Raw genomic sequence first — 21,701 nt, 5'->3', positions numbered from 1 at the left:
CACAAGTGGAGCACAACACAGAGAGGACCAGAAGAATCGACGGCTTCTTCTTCATTTCTTTTCCCACCGTTTAGGAGAGAGACTCAAGGTAAACAAACTGCATTTAGGTAACTGGGTTCATTTTTAGAATAGTTGAAGATAGCTTGGAAATCAAAGATTGCCAAACAATAACCTCTATGTTAAAGTCTTTGATAAACATGATTTAAATCATCTTGCAACTTTTTTTCCCATTTGCATCCCAGGAAGCATTTCTGAAAGTATTTCTTCAGCATGCAAACATTTAGTATACTGTATCTAACAGGTCATGTATGTTGTTGGAGTGAATGTTACCATTGGATACACATTGTATGCCTCTCTTTATCCAAAGCATGTCAAAGGCAGCAGACAGGACACCCTCTACGACCTCAGTTGAATCAGCTGCAGGAGACAGGTACTTCATGTTTGTGTCATTTTAAGAGTTCTGATAATCAAGGTGTTCACGTTCAAAGAGAATGCATTTGCCCTTTTTTCGATATATTTGTTTCCTAATTTTCTTTTACCTCATTGTAGCAAAACTAGTACTCCCAAGGATTCCCCGGCAGGGTCAGTGTCCGACACACCCAAAAAAAAAGTAATGAAGAAGGTCAAGAAAACCACTGAGAGTATGACCAAAGCCTACAATGCCATTCTGGACAGTGTGTTTGGGGCGGTAAGTAGCCGATTACACCCACATTTTGTGTTTTAGATTCTATCCGTACTGTACAATTGAATATGGTGAGACTTTACGCTTCTTGGCTATGAACGTATACCTGACCTTTGCTGTGGTCTTGTGACCTTTGACCTATACTGTTGTTGAAACAGTTATAGCTGTACTGTGTGAACTGTACTCTTTTTACTTTCAACTCTGACTCCCCCATCCTGCCAAATTTAAACACACTTTTAATCATGACGTAAGTCGTAATTCTTTTTCCTAATTTCATTATAAAGCGGAAATCAAATCCACCAATTTAAGGCACAGTGATCTTATCATAGTGGCCATGAGTCGAGAAGGCCTAATGTCTAATGTCTTAGGTATAAATAAAAAATATGTACATGATTAAGATCTAAATGCATATGTCTGCAACAGACAGTTAAAAACACTGTATGTCAGACATTTTAAACATCAGAGTCAGGAGTGAGGTGGAAGTCCAGTAGTGTACTTACAGGTTTGTTTCTGATCTTTGTGGAGCTGCTCTCACTAAGCCTGTGGTGTGTGTAGTATTAGTGGCTCATTGGTTGAGGCTCAGTGCCACCCTTCATTACTGTTGCCCAGATGAAGAGCACTTGAAGGTTGACTCAACTAGAAAATAGTAACCAACCGTTATCTATCGTAGGCTACATACGTAGTGTTGTCTTGCACAAGACAATGGGGACTTATTTCTAAATATATTTTTATGTTATTTTGTCCACTTACTTCTGACATTTACTTGCAGTATTTTAATGCCTCAAATTACAAAGTACTATCAAAGTCTTTGACATCACAAGAATACAGACATGTCATTAAAAATGTTACATTTTTATCTTCCTAATTTTTAAACTGGAACCCCATTTCGACCTGTGTTTTATTTCTGTTTTTCTGCAGGAAAGAGAATTAGCTCAGGCGGAGTTAGATGGTGAGTGTCACTGCCATGCTTATCAGTATCATTACCATAGCTAACACATAGCTGCATCATAAAATGCTTCATTGTTATATCAGCACTGAAATATTGTATTAATTAAACCTTGAAAAGGCCTTTTCTGTTGCATTTTTTTGTGTGACCCTTGTGATCTTTTCTCACAGAAATGCAAGAGGCCTTCAAAGAGTTTGACTACGATCAAGATGGATACCTGAACTACAAGGACGTGGCTGAATGCATGAGGACCATGGGATACATGCCCACAGAAATGGAACTGTTGGAGATAGTGCAACAAATCAAGATGAGAAGTGAGCTGATAAAAAGACTCTTTAAAATACATAGAATACAACCAAAGAAAGGCTATAAAATAATGATTATACTTTGAATAAAATAAAAACAACATAGAAATATTATGAAATAAAAAGGGAAAGTAAGAGATTATTTTTACTTTTTTTTTTAATTGAATGCTCTGATTTGGAATATAAAAATATGTACATTTGTTTGAACTGTTTTGACCCCTGACACCTGTCCTCTCCACAGTGGGCGGGTTGATGGATTTTGAGGATTTTACTGAACTGATGGGACCCAGGATGATGGGAGAGACTGCTCACATGCTGGGACTCAAAGAGCTCAAGTCGGCCTTTGTACAGGTCAGTCAAGCCATAACAAAACAATCCAAGTAGCTTCCATGTAACAGCAGAAAAGTGAGTGTTTAGATACATTCCAACAAATGAAACCTGTTAATTTTCAATCGCCATTTCCGTGCATTTTTGTCCACAGTTTGACTTAATGATAAATGAATGGATGAATGAATTATTTTCGAAGTAAAAGCACCTTTTTCCCTTTTTAAAAGTTTGACCTGGATGGAGACGGAAAGATCAACCAGGATGAGATGAAGGAGGCGGTCAAGACCATGCTGGGGGAGAAGCTGAAGAAAGGAGAACTGGAGGAGATCTTAAAGGAGCTGGACATTAACGCAGACGGAAACATTGACTTTGAAGGTACAGCACCAGCACATTTATAATTTGTTAGCCAGAAGTGTGTGTGTGTGTGTGTGTGTGTGTGTGTGTGTGTGTGTGTGTGTGTGTGTGTGTGTGTGTGTTTCGCTTTGCTGCGCTTAGGTCAGATTCACTCTAACAGATTTTTGTCTTCTCTTTCGTCTTCTTCAGAGTTTGTGATGATGCTCTCCATTCGCTAGCTTCCGGAAAGAACATGAGGAAATGGATACACTAACACATAGGCTCTGAATTATTCCACACATAGTTCATCTGAATCATGACAAATATGGTAATGCTTGTAATGTAGGTGTATACTACTACTACTAGTACTACTACTACATAATATGTGCCTAACGCTGTCATAATTGTATGAATGATGAATTGTTAAAGGAGTGGGAATGATGCTGTATGACCTAATGTATGGCATCATGCTGTCAAGAGCTATTTTGTTAGGCACATTAACTCCTTGCAGTGATAAATATATGTGTATGTAAATAAGGTGAAAATGTTTTGTTATTTTAATAAAGAAATACAGATGAGGTGAGTGTCTTGCCTTTCAGTTAAACATCATGAAGTTACTGTAATATACAATAGGATTGAATGGACTGAGCACATTTAAACCTTTCAAACTGACTTTATTCCAAAAACAAGTCTTTTATTACCTCCGGATCAATGTCAAACAAAATGGGAATAATAATTTCTTTATCATCTAGAGAATATAAGTTAAATATAAATTAATGTCATAGTCAATTGTTAACAACAACGCAGCGTTGAGCTTTGTCAGGTCTACTGTCTGCAGAACTATAGAAACCTTTGCACATCCGAAGCCATGGTGAGGAAGGTCACATATCGGAAATAAAATTCCCCATCGGGCCAACGTTTGATGGTGGAACCAACCGGAGGCAGAGTTTACCTCCTATTCAAAAATCTAAAAGCTTAACACTACTGGTAACTCAATATGTGCATTAGTATAACATCAAACCGTATGTGCACATAAATCAGACATGCGGCACATATAATCTGCTGAAATTAGAATCTTGTTGTCAAGACAAGAAACAGAATATTAAAAGAGAGACTCTCCTAAACTCCTAAAAAGCATAAAGTCAAACTGGAATTAGTGTTTCACAGGAGGAGAGGAGATGGATGAGGCACTGCCGTCACAGGAGTCAGGAAGTGGCCAAGTCAATGTTTTCACCTGTCTGAGGAACTGAGGTCACATTTACTGTATTCACAGTTGCCCACAATGTAAGGTATGGGCTCTTCAGTTGTATGTGCGTTGTGAGGATGTACCACCACTAAAAACAACTAATGTCTGGATAAAACAAAGAAAAACATCTTAATTTTATATTACTCCTTACCAAATCCGTATTAAATCCTGCTGAGCCAGATTGAACAGCAGACTCTGTGTCCACATGTGTGTGCTTAAAATAAACTTTAAGACACTTCTTTTACCAAAAAGGTAAATATTGCATTCTGTCCTTGAGTTTTAAAGAAATGCACTGCAACTAAAAATTGTGTCTTAGAACTGAAGAATACACTTGGGAAAAACAAAGGCCTCTACATTTCGTCTGTCTCCCATGACTTGCTGAATCGTCTATTCCTTCTCCTCTCAACGGAATGTTTGCTCTAACTTTTGTAAACTTTTACGACGATCAGAAATACCATCCAAAGAGCAGATTTTGTAAACAAATGCATATAATGTCTTCTTAGCATGTGAGAGTTCATTTGAAAATGTTGTGTGCTTTGCATGGTGCTCACATTGCCAGGGTTGAGGGTATTCAGGCATCCCCAGGATGACACACACACACACACACACACACACACACACACACACACACACACACACACACACACACACACACACACACACACACACACACACACACACACACACACACACACACACACACACACACACACACACAGTACTGTAAAATAGGATGCTGCTTTGGATTAAACATATTGTATCATTTCCACAGCTTTGAGAGACTATTATGGAGAGATTGGGTGATAACTGTATGCATTTATGGCATGTTAGGACCGACATCATGCATGGGGTGTGTTGCCCAATGGTCACACTGCAGCCACTCAAAATCACATCACGACATCCTTCGAAGCACAGCCCAAAACACGACAAGCAAGTGGCTACTACCCGTACACCTCTCGTCTTTCTGTCGATGCCAGTCTCTACATGATAGCATACCTCCCCCATCTTCTTTTAGCATATCCTTCATTTGCAGGCCCCCTAAATGGTAGATAGATAAAGATGGATACGCTTCTTTCTATTTCGTCTATCCACATCTCACAGTGTCTTTATGGAGCAACAGGACAACTGCTTGGCTGATAAGACTTTGTCGACAGTCAGAATCCTCTGCGGTCTACGGCTCGTTGGCCAGCTCTTCGGCAATTTCAGCCATGATGTCATGCACCCAGATGTCCCTTTCTTCCTGCGAGGTGTCGACCAGGAAGACAGTCAACTTCCTGTCCCACGGGTTAGCGGCTTCCTGTACGGCCTCCAGCTGGGCCACCAGTGGTTTCTTCTCCACGTGGTTCCTGAAAACGATGGACGCTTCCTCCGACCACTGCCTCGGTTTGACCCCTAGGCAGGAGACAAGAACGGTCTCATTACATCGAACTACAGGACATGGACATGACCGTAGTTACAGCCAATGAGACTCTGTTGTCCTCTCGACTCACCAGCCAGCTGAGCAGTGATCCCCTGGAACGGCAGCTGTCTGAACTCTTTGATCAGAGGTCGGAGCTGGGTGCAGCTGACCAGCTCATGTTTACCGTAGTCCAGCTCGTACACAGACACCAGGCCGCTGGTCAGAACTCCCTTCACTAACACGCGATGCCAGCTGAGAGAAGAGAAGCAAAGAGGAGTGGATATGTTCAGGAAGGCACATTATGGAAACAAGACAAAAGGCAACAAAAATACTCCACTGGCAATCAGAGTAATAAATCATACTGTTATTTATTTCCTTGTTTTGAGTTAGATCTGTCATAATATTATACAATGAAATAACTGCTCAACTCACCTGTTCTCCACCTTAGCAGCGTATATCTGATTCTTCTCGATGTTGAGTGGTTTCTCCTCAATTTTGTTGTAGTAGAGAATCATCTCTCCCATCAACACCACCAGTTTGTACATATCTCTCCACGGCTGAAGCACAAAGTGGCCGGGATGGCACGCCACTGATACATACACGTCCACATTGTTTCCTAAGACACATTGTGAACACATGGTTTTCTAAGCTACAGTAACGCCAAACTCGACTCAAATGAACTTATTGTGAATTAAATGCCTCGGAATATACTGTATTTTAATAATAGATACAATTCCTACCCGCTTTGGGCAGCTCTAGTAATGGTGGCAGCTGGAGAGAGGGTTTCTCTGGTCGGGTGGTGGTGGTGGTGGTGGTGTTGCCTCCTCCTCCGCCCCCTCTGGGTCCTGACAGAGCCCGTCTGAGATGAGGCTTTGCTGGGACAGATGTTGACGCTGGACTCCCATTAGTGCAGTCGCTGGAGCTGGGACTCTTGGAGGATAAAGTGGGTGCGGAGATCTTGCCAGGACTGTGAAAATGGATTGAAAAAACAATACATTTAGTCATGCGAAACCTTTAAGTGATTATAAGCCAGATGAATAGGTGAGTATAAATGCAGCAGATAAACCTGTGGCTGGTCAGGAAAACGTCCGGATGCTGTTTGAACAGGTTAGACTGGGCCATCTGGTGGTTGAGGCTGCGGGCCGGGTCATGGAAGTTCTTGTCTGTGAAAAGGTGGACGTAGATGCAGCCCTTGGATTTATCTGCCTTTGCAACCTTTGGGGATGAAACGTCAAGGTGCGTGAAGTTAAGTGAGTAAGATTTGATCAGATTCAGACCCCTGTTTAAAAATGTCCAAAAGTCCTAAATCTGTTACACACTGTTTTCCAAATTGAAGGGGATCCTATTTAATCTTCCTCAAGTATTTGTGGAAGTAACATGTGATTATCAACGCAATCCATCTCATACGTAACAACCAAAATGACTGAGATCAAAGAAACCAAAGGTCATACTGTATGTTCAGATGTGAAGGAAGTACGGACAGCACTTTACCTTCATGCTACAGTCTGTGATGTTGAGCACTTTCTCTCGAAGCCATTGGACAGCATCTGGAGTCCAGGATCCAACACTGACGGCCAGGTCTGCTAGACAGCACTTCACAGCCTAAAAAAAAAAACAGGTTGCTGGGTGTCATTCTCTCAGATGATACTGTGTGAGGAAACTGCCCTCACCACCACAGCACATAACAACACTCGAGCATGAATAAGACATTGCATTGGTCATCCTTTTGATGACAAAGGAGCTGACCTGTGGCGGGGTGGCCATGAGGTCACGGAGGAACGGCGGTGGGATCTCTCTCAGCTCAAACACCTCCACAGAAGCCTGGACACCCACGTCGATGAACAGGATGTCTAGAACCCTGCTGCCGTGAAGGTTTGTGATCTAAAGACAGAAAGATAAAAAGGAAAAGCCTCTTCTTTATTACAGTTAATTAAGCCTAGTGCACCACAGCTATTAAGAGAACCAATATAATAGCTTTATAATGAAAATGTGCCAATTTCAAATTATGTCTCTGGTGCACCTGTCACCATCTTACATTTAAAAAGAGCAATTGCCACAAGTTTTTAAACACGAAAGGCTGTTGCCTGGTGTTTTATAGTAGCTGAAAAAAATAACTATATTTGATATTGTTTTTAAATATAGAATAAATACAGTATTTTGGATAGTGATACACTTTGTAAAGTCTTTGTAAATCTTACCTCTACTCGGGACCATTTGCCTTTGTAGCGAGCCAGACATCCTTTCCCACAGAAAGGCCTGGAGACCAGGAACTCTGAAGTTACCTGGAACAGAAAATACGTTTCATGGAGGAAGGAGTGGGATAAGATGATACTGTCCAAGCTCGCACAAACATTTCACAGGTCTACCCAGTCTGCTGCAGGTGTACACGCTGCAATATCCTCAAAGATTAGGACTTTATATCTCTGGTTACTTGAAAATGGAAAAGTTTTTTTTTGGTGTTTAAAGAATACTTCCCTGCATGCTTGGTGATTTCAAACACAGGATTTAGAAACACAGATGCAATCTTGCAAGCAGTGTGAAGCATGGATACAATACAATACTACACCTTCGTGTTTACCTACACACCGATTTAAAACGTAACTGAGCTGCATCTATGAGCTTTAAAAAGACAGCAGTGTGCTGCTGACGGATTAAGTGGCTTTGCCATGTCTTAAATCTGGATTATCAACCTAATCTCAATCTGTCCACAACTCCTCCAGAAAGCAGCGACACAGCACAAATACATTCACTAAAGGCTTTTGAGATGAATGTGTGGGTCCTGGTCTACTCTACTAAGTGTATTCCATGTGAATAACTGGACAACGCTGCAATCAACACATAAGCCTTTGATCAGAAAAACAGACACATACTATACTATAATGTGTCTCTTCTTATTTCCAGTCAGGACTATGCAACACATGTGTTGAGGTAGTAATTCTACTATATGCACAAATCACTCAAGCAACCCCCTACCACTTGGCCTACAATATTGTTTCTCTCAATACTTTCACACTTGTCTGTAAAGTTGAATTTCTTTAATTTTTCAAAAACTGGTCACGAATATATTTTTCATAAAAGGCAGTCATTTCCTAAAACAACACTGCAGTTTTAGCACACACTACTCTAACAAGATTACATGGTGAATGTGTCTGGGACTGCTTTCTGCCATGTGTGTACTGCTCACATGATTGGATTGGTTCAAAACAGACTAACGTGCCCATGATTTTTGTCAATGATGCCGTTTCAAAAAGGCACTGAGACATGAGATGCAGCATGTTGTTCACCTGTGAGTGGAAGTATGTCTCTATTTTCTCCAGTATCTCATTCAGCTTGGCAAGGCCTCTGGAGGGCAGCTGGCAGTAGACAGTCCCATCTGAGCACACGCTGCTGACAGTCACGTTCATGTACGCGCTGTTTACCTGTGGATAAGTGGCCATAAGAGCTTGAGTATGCTGTACACACACACACACACACACACTGACCCAACCACACACACATTAGCAAACTCTCATCTACCTGTAACGGGCTGGTTAGCGTCTTGTCCTGCAGGGCTTTCATGCAGGCAGCGTTGATGTTGACATCATCATCCTGCGACGTGTCGTACAGGACTACAAGAGGGGTCTGCCCTCTTTCTAGGATCTCAGCCAATAGGATCTTACCGCTCGCCATTGTCTCAAACTTCTTCAGCACGGCAGGCTCCTGACAGAATGGCTCTAGGCCTGGATTCAAATATACACACACACACACACACACACACAAAGTTTGTTTTCAAATTCCTGTGCCTCGATGATAAAAATGTACTGGAATCTTTGGGTGCTTAATTCAGACTCACCTGCCAGTTTACACTTGGTCGCCTGGAAAGGCAGTTGGAAAAACTTCTCGTGCAGCTCGAACACTTTGTTTTTGCTGATCACCTCTGAGAAGCCATGGTCCACATAATGCACCTGCAAGACCAAAGGAAGACCACAGGGTTGACTATTATATTTCCTCTCATCTCATAATCCAACAGTTCACCTGCTAACCTTCCCCAAAACTTGAATTAAATCATCCCATTTCATACGTATTACACATTTTTTAAACTTTATACACTTCCACCATCAGCCCCTTCATTGACTGGGGTTGTTGGCTATTTCCATGAGCTCTCACCTTGACCTTGTCGGCCATGACCTCGCAGACTTGCGCTCTCAGAATCTCCTCCTCCTCCTCGGCCTTGACTGCAACCAGTTGGCCCGAGGATGGACAGGACAAGGCAGATGGACTGCTTTGGTTCAAGCCGTAACACACCCTCATTTCATCTTCCATGGACTCCTGGGCCTGGGAGTAGCCCTCACCAATGTACCTAAGAGGGGAGGTGGGGCGGACAGTGAGAGGGCCATGGACAGTGGAGTCTTGCAGTATAGCTACATATTGTGCTCACGCCTACCTCAGAATAACTGCATTGGTGTTGGTGCCCTCCACCACCAGCACAGAGGGGTATTCCTCTTTGGGGATCTGCAGAGAGGGCACGGCATGGTTACTGAGCCTCCTCCCCAGCTCCTGCCTCACTCTCAGCTCCTCCAAACTGACCAAGGAGTCCTTCCTATTACAGTTCTCATCCTTTCCTCCTCCTCCTCCACTGCTGTTTCTCCTGTACAAGATGGCTCTCTTGGGGTTGTCTGGCATCGGGTAGTCCATGGTGCACATGTCGGAGAGGAGGTGAAGGTTCTCCAGGAAATGTCCGGGCAGTTTGGTCTATTACATTTTTTTTTAAAGGTCAGAAAAAGAAAAGAAAAAATCAGTGCACGTAGGTCCGTAATTTAAAGTATTTACGAGGAATTTAGAGTTTGTGTTGTTTCAAGCGGCGTGCATGACGGGGGCGTGTGCATTTGTTTAGGAAGCGAGTGAATACGGCCACGAAGAGAAGCCCCAGTTACGTCACGATGAGGTAATGTATTTGTATGTGACTTTGTAAGATTAATAATGGTAATATGAGGATGGTGAAGCAGCTTCAATTTTGATTTAGAAACCGTTCATGAAACACAGTCTGTTCCAGTCTGAACCGTTTCCCGGGAAAAATTGCAAATTCATTAACTATTTAAAATAGAGTTGTTTTCACTGATGGGCTCATTTGCTGTTCCAGGACATTTATGATCATCGGAGGAAAAAACTAGATTTTTGAATTAACATTGAAAAATTCCTTGGACGACGTTTAAAAATGTAATATTGAGTGTTACTCACTTTGTAGGTGTCCTGGAAGAGCTTGGGCAGCGCGTGGGCCCACAGGCCGTTGGGATACTTGACCAGCAGCTCCTCCAGTCTCATCTTCAGGTCGGGGTTGAGGCTGGAGGGGGAGGAGGGGGGGCTGGGGGAGGAGGAAGACGATGGTGGGGACTGAGGTGAGTGAGAACCAGAGCGAGTCAGGTTGGTGCTGGGGGGTTTCTGCGGGGCGGGGGGACTTGAAGGCTTGTCTGTGGGGGTGTTTGAAGTCAGGATGGGATCAGAGGTGGAGTTTGGGTCAGGGACTGGTGTTGGGGGGGAGGTGGTGGTCCGGTCCTTGGCGGGGTAGAGCAGCAGCTCTGATGGGTTGCTGCTGCAGGTTTTCTCTACCTAGAAGAATAAACAGAAATTACTCTTATAATTATAAAACCATTTTGTACGCGATATAGACTGGACATGCCTAGACATGTGTGAACTAAGCATATTTGTGTACGAAAACAATTTAAGGATTGGTATTCATTTGTTGTTTATGTTTATGTTGCCTAACTTCTGCCAAGCACAAAATGTATCTTTGGTAAAGTAATAAGACAACAGCTTCCATTGATAGAGATAAAATAATATATGTAATTATATATAATAATGCACTTGTCCTGTCTGGCTGTAGATGCTATGACATATTACTTTTTATATTATTATTATTTTGTATTTTGAAAGAACATTTGTAGATTATTTTTGGCCTACTATTCAGAGGAAAAACTCAACATCTGCTCATCTCTCTTGTGAATGTAGACAGAATGTATAGAGATATATTGTTATCAATATCCATTATCATTTTACTATAAAAGTAGTTATTTGTGATATGTATATGAAAAACGAAAGCTCCTTATATTAATAAAATATCCACAGTGAGAGTAGGAGTGCATACGGTGCATATGTGTGTCCAGGTCTCCAGGTCTTTGAAGGCCTCGGTGGGCAGCTCCTGTTTGTACAGCTCCCTGTAGATCTGAGGCAGCTTGGACACCCAGAAGCCGTTGCTGTACTTCTCCAGGATCTCCCTGATGCGCCCCTGGACCTGCTGGGGGTTGTAGGGCTTCCCTTTCCCCGAGCCCAGGCTCTCATTCAGATTCAAGGGTGCTATGAGATGGGAAAAAAACAAAGGGAAAAAAGAGAGATTAGACAATTATCCTGCAATTTTTTTTTCTTGCCAATGCAACATGCACAAAGGCACTTTGAGTCTTGAAAGAGATGGGGGATTTGAATGAAACAAAGAGAAGCATAGAAGAGGGATATTATTCGCAACCAACATTATGCTTCCTTTAGACCCTTCTTTTTTTTCAATAAAACTTTAACTGCAAAAGTGGTCAGACAGTCTTTTCTAATCAGGAGTCTCACATAAACATCATATGCTCCTCATTCAGGACTGTCTCTAGACATACAGGAAGCACAGGCTCTTAAACCAGTCAGTAGTAACAGCCTCTATGGTCTGAAGGGGCCCTGAGATAAACTCTGGAGCCTTCAACATATGTGCCTCAAAGCTATACAGTTTATTACATGCCAGTGCTTTTTTCCTCCACTTGTAGAAAAGGAGGTAAGGACGAGGCAGGGGGACACAGACACCTGGGAGCTAGTTTCATGCAAAAGCTTTAAAAATACAACTCTTGTCTGCAAGAAGCTCAGAGAACCAACTGAGAGTTACCGTTTGTGTCCTTTTCACATCTGGATAGTTGGTAAGAGACTGGACATGATTTGTTATCTGCAGCCGGCTTCTGAGCAGTGTTTGAATAGTCTGGAGTGATACAGGTCTTGGCAACATCTTGGTTGTTTAGAGGACATAAAGCGACACAATATGTATTTATAGAGTAAGAAGAAGCCATCTGTGCTACTTACGACCGGTCTGTTGGGAGTTTCTGGAAAGGTGAGCGTGCACCTCTTTCTGAAACCGCGACGGTAGCGCCATCCTCTTGTCTGACCTAGACACAAGAGAACAGGGCAAGAAAGGAGGATTACTTTCTATTGCCTCCTGGAGAGAAGACAATTATAAGACAGACAAACTGGAAAGTATGGTCTAAACCTTAAAAAACGATGACATTCTCCATCCATTATCCTTCTAGTTTTCAAAAATCAATCAATTCTGACGTGAGTTTTACGACTAGTGTGGCTCTGTGCTGTCTGTCTAATGAGATGTGTCTCTGAGATCTTTAAAAAGGGACTCTGGTAGCATGTCAAAGTCTAACAAGATAACATGCTTGAGATCAGGAAAAAGTCATTTTCGATTGGTCCTCAGTACCACAAACAAACCATTAATCAAAAGTGTCTGCATCCACCACTGGTGTGGAACAGTGGGTCGTGAGACTGGATACTGCATTGCACTGTGTGTAGCATATCAGATGCTCCCCTCGAACCTTGTCAGCGACAGACTGAGAATGCATGGCAACTTGGCAAGATTCCTGCACTGTGTAAAATATCCTTCTCTTTCTGTACACATAGCTGAACTGCTTTTAATTACAGCCTGCTGTTCAGATCAGTCACCTCAATGAGACAGTAACTACTATGTTTGTTGTCTGATTCAGCCCGTCTTGTCCCTCCCTCCAATCACTCCTTGCTCACACTGGTACATTGTTAATAGATTGGGGTTAAATTGTTTTTCTGGATTCTGTAACACTGAAGCACCGCACCCTTATTTTAAGTTTGCTTCCATTATTGACAAAGGAACGTCTGACTTGAGTGTGAACAACTTTGTTGGTGTCTGGTTTCATACTTTCTCTCCCCAGGCGGAGGCAGCACTTGTCTGAATAGCCACAAAACTTCCTCCCATCCAGGTACAGTGATAGAGCAATATAAATGACGCAACTCATTTCTCCTGTGTTTTTATTTTAACTGTAAGCATTTTTTTTAACTGTTATTCTATGTAAGCTCTTCCATTTTTTGTTTGCTAAATATACCACTGTAGGCATACCACACACGCACACACACACGCACGCACACACACACACAAATGATTTGAACACTGGCCTGCAAGCGTGCTGTCCAATGGCAGATCTAGTTGGTTACAGAGAGATGTGCTGATTCACTCACTGTGTCTGTTTAGAAGAGTTAATCTACCAGAGAATAGAGCAGGGATTAGAAAGGGCTCACGTTCCCCCTGCTCTGGACTGGTGTCCCCTGCCAACACACCAGGCTTCCCCACCCTGCCGTCCCATTGTGCTGCACAGGGCCAGCGGCAGCCCACTGGACACCCACACTCACTGAGGACTGATGTCATGTCACTTGTTTTTACAGTGGATGGAAGTGGAACAACCAGGCCATGCAATGAATTAATCTTGATTCTCTGTTGAAGCACTGTAGATAGAGAATATCTCACAATCCTTATAGATGGGTTTATCAATGACAAGTAATCAGTTTTTAACACAATCTAGTTAATGATGGAAAGTGGGAAAGTGGGGATAGAAGAGAAAGCATGAGCGATCCAATGATGAACTCATAGAGAGTGTGGGTGGAGAGGGAACAATGATGGGGATAAAGTAAAGGCACAAATAAAAGGTAAACAATGTAAATGTGCCTAATATGTAAATAAGTAGGCTAAAAGAGAAAAAAGGTAGATAAAGTGAAGGGGGGAAGATACAGTCAGAGATAAGCAGAGAGAGAGAGAACCAGCATAATCTAGTGAGCACATCATCAATCCAGTGCTGAATAAGCAGCAGCAACGGGGAGGCTGTTTACACTCAGAGACCGACCAGAGTTCAAGCAGGCTCCCATTCACAAGCAGCCTATTCTGATTCAGCTCAGGCCACACAGGTGGGAGGACAGGTAGGGGTGAGGCAGAGAGAGAGAGGGGGATGGATAGATAGATAGATAGATAGATAGATAGATAGATAGATAGATAGATAGATAGATAGATAGATAGATAGATAGATAGATAGATAGATAGATAGATAGATAGATAGATAGATAGATAGATAGATAGATAGATAGATAGATAGATAGAGAGAGAGAGAGAGAGAGAGAGAGAGAGAGAGAGAGAGAGAGAGAGAGAGAGAGAGAGAGAGAGAGAAATAAATAAAGTCAACATTATTATGGATCTGGGGTATGTAAGATTAAAATAGATTATCATTGACTTTTGGCAATAGTTTGGACAGTGGTGAGGTAAGGTTGAAAGTGGTTAGAGGTATGTAATGCAATAATAAAACATTTCCTGAAATGAACCCCAGTGATTATTTTTGTTGAGTTGATCTTTTGACAGTTTAAAAAGTTTTTGAAAGAATGTTGCACTGCAGAGTGTATCTACAGGAAATCTTCTGGCATGAGATCTAGCTTTTCTGAGCACATTGGTCTATTGCACATTCCTTTTACTGTGAATTCCCAAGCAGTGTGGAAGCATGGTTGGGGACTTGTACATGTAATTGTGCTATAAAGTCCCACAAATATGTTGAGACCAAGAGCTAAAGTTTTCTTTTCATACTTAAGGACTGCAACAAACCATCATTTGAATGTAAAATCCACATTAAGTTGCAGATTCCCAGCAAAAAAAAAAATATATACTGTATATATATATATATATTGTTGTCTCAATCAAAATTTATCACAAAACAATCTTTGCGAAAAGTACTTGAAGTGAAGCAAGCTGAATGGATGTGAATAACTCTCCTCTGTGTGCAACTGCTCACACATACTGCCTCACTCACTTCTCTGCAGGTGGGTTGCCTTTTCTGTTTGGTGTGTTCTGGTTGGACAGCTTGTTGGTATGTGCCCCAGTCTTGCCCTCTGATTGGCCATCCCTCACGTCCCTGGCCTGTCTGAAGTCTCCATGTCCCGCCCCTCGGCCGCCGCCTCCCCCTCTACCGCCGCCTCGGCCGCGATGGCTGGGCTGCCTCAGAGAGGTTTGAGGTTTGGCTACACAGAGAAAGAGAAAGTCAAACAAGGGAAGTGAAACTATGGACATAAAGTACACACACACACACAGACACACACATACGCACAGCCAGAGACACACACACACACACACACACACACACACACACACACACACACACACACACACACACACACACACACACACACCCTGACTCAGCTAAACCTGACACGGGGACAGGGCTGTGTGTCCGTCCGGAGGGCACAGTGCCGTAGATAGTTCAAATTCTGTAGACACAGTAGAACTAAAGATCAACCTCATAGCTGAACTCACAGTGAGCCAGCAAGCAGCAACAACACAATGCAACAAATGAAAAATGACATCATTTAGAGAAGTTGAAAAAAGTCTCCTGCAAATACATCCTTGGGTTTTTCCGTTTAAATGACCAATTGTGTAAGACAAGGGTGGAGAATGCCTGTTTGTTTGCTTAGACTAAGCTTAGGAAAGTGATACCACTCCCAGGTCACTGCATTAACTATGTAGGGAAAGCCAGCAAATACTCCAGGAAGTACGCATTAGACTCCTTGTAAAACCATAACTTTCACTTAACTTCATTTGTGCATACTTTTTGTGTAAAGGTTAAGCTAACAATGTAAACTTTGTAAAGCATGTTAATTCCTGAGCTTTAGAGAAGCTGCCGTGTGCCATATCTATAGCTACTCAATAAATAATGCACACAGATATGAGTGGTATCAAGCTTCTCATCAAAGTGTGAAAGCTTTTAATCCTTCTTGTATAATTGATTTCTGTTAACAATTATCTCCTTAGGTTAATAACTGGTTACATCACTACTTCTAGCAGAGAAAGGTTCATGTAACCATAAGTAGCAGGATTATTCTGATATAAATTTAAACCCACAAACCCCAGTTTAGTTAAAAGACCAAACATCTGAGTGCAGTCATCCTAAAGCAGCACCTATCAGTCCTGCCCTTTACTATCATGCTACATCATTCAAGCATTGCATGACATGACATTTCTGCTCTATGACATAACTAACTGGTATACTCTATAGTGCATAACCCTTAGTCACTTCCAACTCCCACACTCCCTGTTGTTTTCTACTTCTTCCTCCTACCTCCTCTTTTCCGTCAGCCAGATCTAGAACTTTCTCCTGCTTTCCTCGTCCTCTCTCGTGCTTAAAACTGTGAAATCTTTCCAGTGACAAAACACAAGAAGCACCTTCGTCAGCCCACGTCTTCTAAAAGCATTCAATGGCAAATTTCCATTCATAAATCTTATTATTTTCCATTGATACCCTATTAATACATTTAATGTGGGAACCAAAACTTCCAGACACACATTACAGAAACTCAGCAGTCACACTCAGGCAGGCAGGCACAGGCTTAATTCAGCAGCATGCTAATGTAGGCGAGGACAACACACACACACACACATCCACGCACTCAGAGCAGACACCACGTCACCTCACCGGCATGGACACACAGTCCCTGGTCTGAATATCAATGTCCTGCTGAGGCGCTGGAGCAGAGAATGAGAGGGGTACAGGGATGCAGAGGCTGATTTGTCAATATCCTGCTCTTCTCTTTTAGCTGAGCCTCAGATGCTAAGAGCTGCGTTAGCCTCACCCCGCTCTCTCTCTCTCTCTCTCTCTCTCTCTCTCTCTCTCTCTCTCTATTTCTGACTCCCTCCTTCTCTGTCATCTGTTCACCCCCTCCTTCCCTTTTCACCATCTCTCTGCTCTTCCGTTCCTCCTCTCCCTCTCCCCCCTGCACTGCCACCTCACACTGACTCCCCTGCCTCTCTGAGAAATATTCTGTAGCATCACAGTATAGCGGAGGGCTGTGTGCTAAAAACAGACATTTGTGCACATGTGTCTGCGCGTATGTGCATGTGAGGGGTTTGTGCTATTCCATGTTAGCAGGTATTAGAGCATTTGAAGTCAACAGAGGATGAATTAGATTAGAGTAAGAATAGTTTGTGTGCATACAAAATAATAGTTTGTGAGTTGACATCTTTGTACACATATAAACCTGATATAACTGCAGCCCTGAACATTACGTAGCTGTCTATTTGTGTGTGTGTGTGTGTGTGTGTGTGTGTGTGTGTGTGTGTGATATGTTTAGTGCAGGTCTCGACAGAGCAACAGTTAAAACAGGCCAGTCATTCATCCACATACTGTCAGGCTACTAATGTTGCTTTGTCACAGCACTGATACAGCCACGGGACACTTTCTGCAGTGTTGCTGCAGAAAAGGAGGGGATACTATAATATATTATCCAGAATACAATACTTAGTGGGACCATATTAGTTTGGTCAGTCTAATAATTTGTTATGAAGGAATGTTTACATACTGAAGGAAGTGATGAAAAGCACAGCATAAGAATAATCCAGACAGAGTAAACTGCTTTGTCAGTGGTTGTTGTTTGTCCCATATTGTCAACGGGGCCATAGCTACTACTGAGAGCACTGGCATGGTGTTTTGAATATATTTCTATAATGACGTACTTTTTCTTAGATCCACTGATATTTAATTCCTTTTATAAAATATTTGTGTCTATATTTATAATGATAGCAGAACTTATAGAAGATAATGAGGCATTTTATGTCACACCTTTTTTTTTTACTGTATTTCAGTGCTGATATTCATCCGAATGCAAGCATTTCAGCTGAATTCCTTTTGCTATGTTGCCCAACGTGTTTTGAATAGTATGACAAGTACTCATTCATTCACATTTGAATGAAGTTTAAGTCCTTTATAGACATGCATTGTTCTAGTCCAGTGTTTGGATAGGCACAACGGGCCAACACACACAAGACACCCAACACCAGTTTTTGTCTCGCGGTGCTACAATGCTAACCATGGAGCTACATGACTATGATTATTTGAATAGTCATGATCTTTTAAATGTTCATAAATATTTGCAGTTATCTAATACAAAACGGGTAAGGCCCTTCGAGAATCAACAGCACAACTATAAACTTTCAAAGGTTTTAAATTAGTTTCAAGATTTTATTTCAATCCATTTCCTTATTGATTTACAGCCGCCTTGTGACTCAGTCAATGTAAGCCAGAAACATGTGTGTAATTGGATAGAGCTAAATGTGTGTTCTGCAGAGGAGGCGCATAAAGTGAAGGTCTATACGAATACATGTGGTATGTGCATCCTGGAAACTGGATTATAGTTTCTGTTTCAATACTCGGAAGGTAAAACTATTGCTCTCACAATTCAGTGTCTCCCTAAATTACTGAAAACACTGGCTTGCTGTCTATCATTGTAGTAAAATGACTAGACCAAAGCTTTACATGCTAATAATTATATAATGAAGTGAAAGCAAATGATAATATACATATACTGTAGCCTATTGAATTGATTTTGATATTTGTAAGACAAGCTAAAGAATATGGTTGTGTAGCTGTGCTAATGCTTGCAAATGCCCCGAAATGTTGGTCCAAACTCTTACCATTGAGGGCGAGTGGGGCAGCTGGTTTGACCCTCATCTGGGTGTTGACCAGGTGTGGGCGGCCTGTCTTCTTGGAGCTGCGCTGCCGAGCCACCACTTTGGCTATGTGGGCCGTCTCACTGGCCCCAGAGGCAAAACACAATGTCTGGACAGAGAGAGAGAGAGGAGTAGATAGACTGATACTCACATCGATAAGACATTCATCACGAGGTTGAGTCATTATTTCCTATTAACCTCATAGTGTGCATCTTATCCAAACATGCACACAGTGCTTTGTATGCATCCTGGTATGAGGTGTAAGGTCCAACATAAAAAAACTCTCACACACACACACACACACTCACAAACACACACACACACACACACACACACACACACACACACACACACACACACACACACACACACACACACACACACACACACACACACACACACACACACACACACACACACACACACACACACACACACACACACACACACACACACACACACACACCTCTCCAGAGCGGTTGCGCTCCACACGGACCAAAGAGGGCATGCTGGCTAGCAGGGCGTCCAGGTGGTTGTGTCCCATCTGTTTGTGTGGTATCTGCTCCCCGGTCAGCTCCTTGTACTCAGACTGCAGACGGGCCAACGACACTCCAGCCTTGTTGGCCTGGAGGACGGCCCGCAGCATCTTCTTCACCAGCTCCACGTCAGCCATCTGCATACCAGAAACAAAAAGCGAATAATATAAACTGATGCAGAAAAAGATGAGATAAAAGGTAGAAATAAGAAAACAGAAACAGAAAAGGTACTTTGTTGATTTTGTTTTCCCTAAACTAATAAAGGCAGAAGGTAAGTGGGAAAGTGCTGCTGCTGAGGATGATGCCAATCAATTCACATTGACAAAAGTCTGCAAACTGATTGAGTTCATCACATGTAACAATGGCTGACTGGTTAAGCCATTTTTTTTTTAAATGTTGATAATAAATATTGAAAGCACAGTGAATTTTACTATCAATCGGAATATAACCCTGTTACAAACTGCAGTGGCAATTTAAAATATTAGTTTAAAACGTTTGATTGAGGATAGGTAGGCCTATTAGTTGTTCGTACGTATAGGCATTGTCTATACCCGAAAAAAAGCACACTTTTAAAACATCTATTTTTCACAATACAAAGGAAAGCTACTCTCCAATTATTCTTTAGAAATGACTGTAGCCCCAGAGACTTTTGGAAAAGGGCTTCAGGCTCAAGATGTTATTGATTTCCCCTTCTTACATTCCTTCTCACTGCAGAAAAAAACCTTTCAGTCTTCAGCTAACTTTACCCTTCAGAGGAATTTACAGAATTCAACGAAGTCCACACCTGGGCTTTTTATGATCTTCATCAAAAGTCTTATCACGAAGTCTATATTTAAAAGATCCGAAAAAACAGTCCGTAGGCTATGATAGAAAATCTGGACTGTTGCGGACGTGGAGACACACCCTCCACAACCATATTCAACTTTACACACAAAGGTCTGTCAAGCACAGCACTGTAGCCTAGTTTTTAATAATAATCATATGCATAGTGGCCAACCCATAAATCGTTTTTTTTCATGGCCTAGATATCCTTGTTCGCAAGTGTATCTCATTTCGGGACTTTTCCCTATAAAGTCAATGCATTGAATCAAAAAATGTATGAAGAACATCAGAAGCCAGCTATTCGCTAACATTGAACTGTGATGAAGGAAAGGGTTGCACTGTCAAAAAGATTCAGTCGACTATCTTTTAGGGAAAATGTGAGATGACTTCAGGCCACTTGTTGATATGGCCACTCTGTGTAGTCTATAGACAACATATGGGACAGTGAAACTATGCGTGACGTAACGCGTCACACTTCCACTCCACACCCTGCATTGGGTCTAACTCTAAACCACTATCTGAGAGAAGTTTCGCTGTTTTTTTTTCTTCCTTTCACTGAACAAAACTGGATTTGGCAGATTGAAAGAGGCCGGCGGAGTGCACACAGTCCGCTCAGGCATCGATACAGCGCGTGAGCATCGAATTAAATCCTCCTGCCACCGCCGGGACAGCGGCTCGTCAAGCAGGCTATCGACCGCTATCAAAAGACTGGAAACATACAAATGTTGCCTTCATAATAAAACCACAGATACTGCTCGAACATGTATACTGCGAATAGAGTAAGCACAAGAGTTTTCATTTTGAAAATCACCACCGGAAGTTACTATGAGATGTTGTGTCCTGGCTAACTTAAAAGCTTTCGAGTTATCCTATCTGGGAGAACAGAAACAGAAAGAGGCGAAATAAACACTCGGTAAAACTTTCCCAAAAGTAATTGTTTTAAACGTCTACGTAGGGCTCAATAGCAGCAACAAAAAAAGACATTGTACCTTGCTGTAGAGAGACGGGTTGGTGGAGTGAGGAGCCGGTCCAGTCGCTGTCAGTGCTGTCACCGCCACAGGGCTGAGCGGCGGCCGGAGCTCTGTCTGTCCCCGCTGTCTGCCAGCCGGTCCGGGCACAGCCTCTCCTCCGCCACCTGATTGGTCGGCTGTTCAGGCCCTCCAGGCTAATTACACGTCAATAATATGTGCATCCAGGGGCCGCAGCACAGGCAGGGGACACATCTCCTGTCCAAACCCAATGAAGCGAGTGATCATCATAACGTGCAGTGACGTTGTAGGCCTATATAGCCTATGCTGGAGAGAAGTTTACTCAAATCAGTTTGGAGTTAACGCTCACTCACTTTTCCACTCTGGAAAGACAAAAGCTACCTCCAATATTTAAACATATGTTTTAATATGTAAAACACAAAATCCTCACATCTGCCAACTGTAGCCTAACCAGGTTCAGCATTTTTGCCTTTTATTTAAATAATGGCTTAAAACAGATGGGCTATAGCATTGATAAGTTATCTTATTGTCATAGTTTTAATGCCACACATT

The 21,701-nt window shown here is 42.3% G+C and overlaps 2 protein-coding genes across 2 annotated transcripts; one reads left to right on the top strand and one right to left on the bottom strand.

Moving 5' to 3' along the window:
- Nucleotides 1-368: 368 nt before the first annotated feature.
- On the top strand, nucleotides 369-2,832 carry LOC307269593 (calcium-binding protein 2-like; the record flags this gene model as incomplete). The annotated part of the gene is made up of 7 exons (XM_080052587.1): nucleotides 369-430; nucleotides 550-688; nucleotides 1,601-1,631; nucleotides 1,799-1,942; nucleotides 2,175-2,284; nucleotides 2,488-2,635; nucleotides 2,804-2,832. The coding sequence occupies 7 exons, from the start codon at nucleotides 369-371 to the stop codon at nucleotides 2,830-2,832; spliced, it is 663 nt and encodes a 220-aa protein (XP_079908713.1).
- A 514-nt stretch (nucleotides 2,833-3,346) lies between these two features.
- tdrd7b (tudor domain containing 7 b) lies at nucleotides 3,347-21,240 on the bottom strand. Its single transcript, XM_080052318.1, has 20 exons — nucleotides 21,150-21,240; nucleotides 19,269-19,475; nucleotides 18,767-18,911; nucleotides 15,117-15,324; nucleotides 12,322-12,404; nucleotides 11,360-11,568; nucleotides 10,456-10,824; nucleotides 9,662-9,969; nucleotides 9,385-9,577; nucleotides 9,071-9,182; nucleotides 8,755-8,957; nucleotides 8,523-8,657; nucleotides 7,437-7,520; nucleotides 6,985-7,119; nucleotides 6,730-6,840; nucleotides 6,305-6,453; nucleotides 5,979-6,205; nucleotides 5,671-5,854; nucleotides 5,330-5,490; nucleotides 3,347-5,231 (listed from the first exon to the last, which is right to left on the bottom strand). The coding sequence occupies exons 2-20, from the start codon at nucleotides 19,473-19,475 to the stop codon at nucleotides 5,011-5,013; spliced, it is 3,444 nt and encodes a 1,147-aa protein (XP_079908444.1). The 5' UTR covers nucleotides 21,150-21,240; the 3' UTR covers nucleotides 3,347-5,010.
- Between the last annotated feature and the right edge of the window lie 461 nt (nucleotides 21,241-21,701).

Source organism: Ammodytes marinus (genome assembly GCF_949987685.1).
Source record: "Ammodytes marinus genome assembly, chromosome: 23".
Taxonomy (NCBI): Eukaryota; Metazoa; Chordata; class Actinopteri; order Uranoscopiformes; family Ammodytidae; genus Ammodytes; species Ammodytes marinus.
This window is presented reverse-complemented; position numbering and strand designations above follow the sequence as displayed.

Bases quoted from the DNA above. Each gene is read 5' to 3' on its own strand.
- tdrd7b (XM_080052318.1), bottom strand. From the start codon at position 19,475: ATGGCTGACGTGGAGCTGGTGAAGAAGATGCTGCGGGCCGTCCTCCAG. The intron at 12,405-15,116 runs GTGAGTGAGGCA...TCTTGTGTCTAG, and splicing joins GGCAACCCACCTGCAGAGAA to GTCAGACAAGAGGATGGCGC. The intron at 8,958-9,070 runs GTGAGTCTGAAT...ATTTGAATCCAG, and splicing joins GACCAAGTGTAAACTGGCAG to GCCTAGAGCCATTCTGTCAG.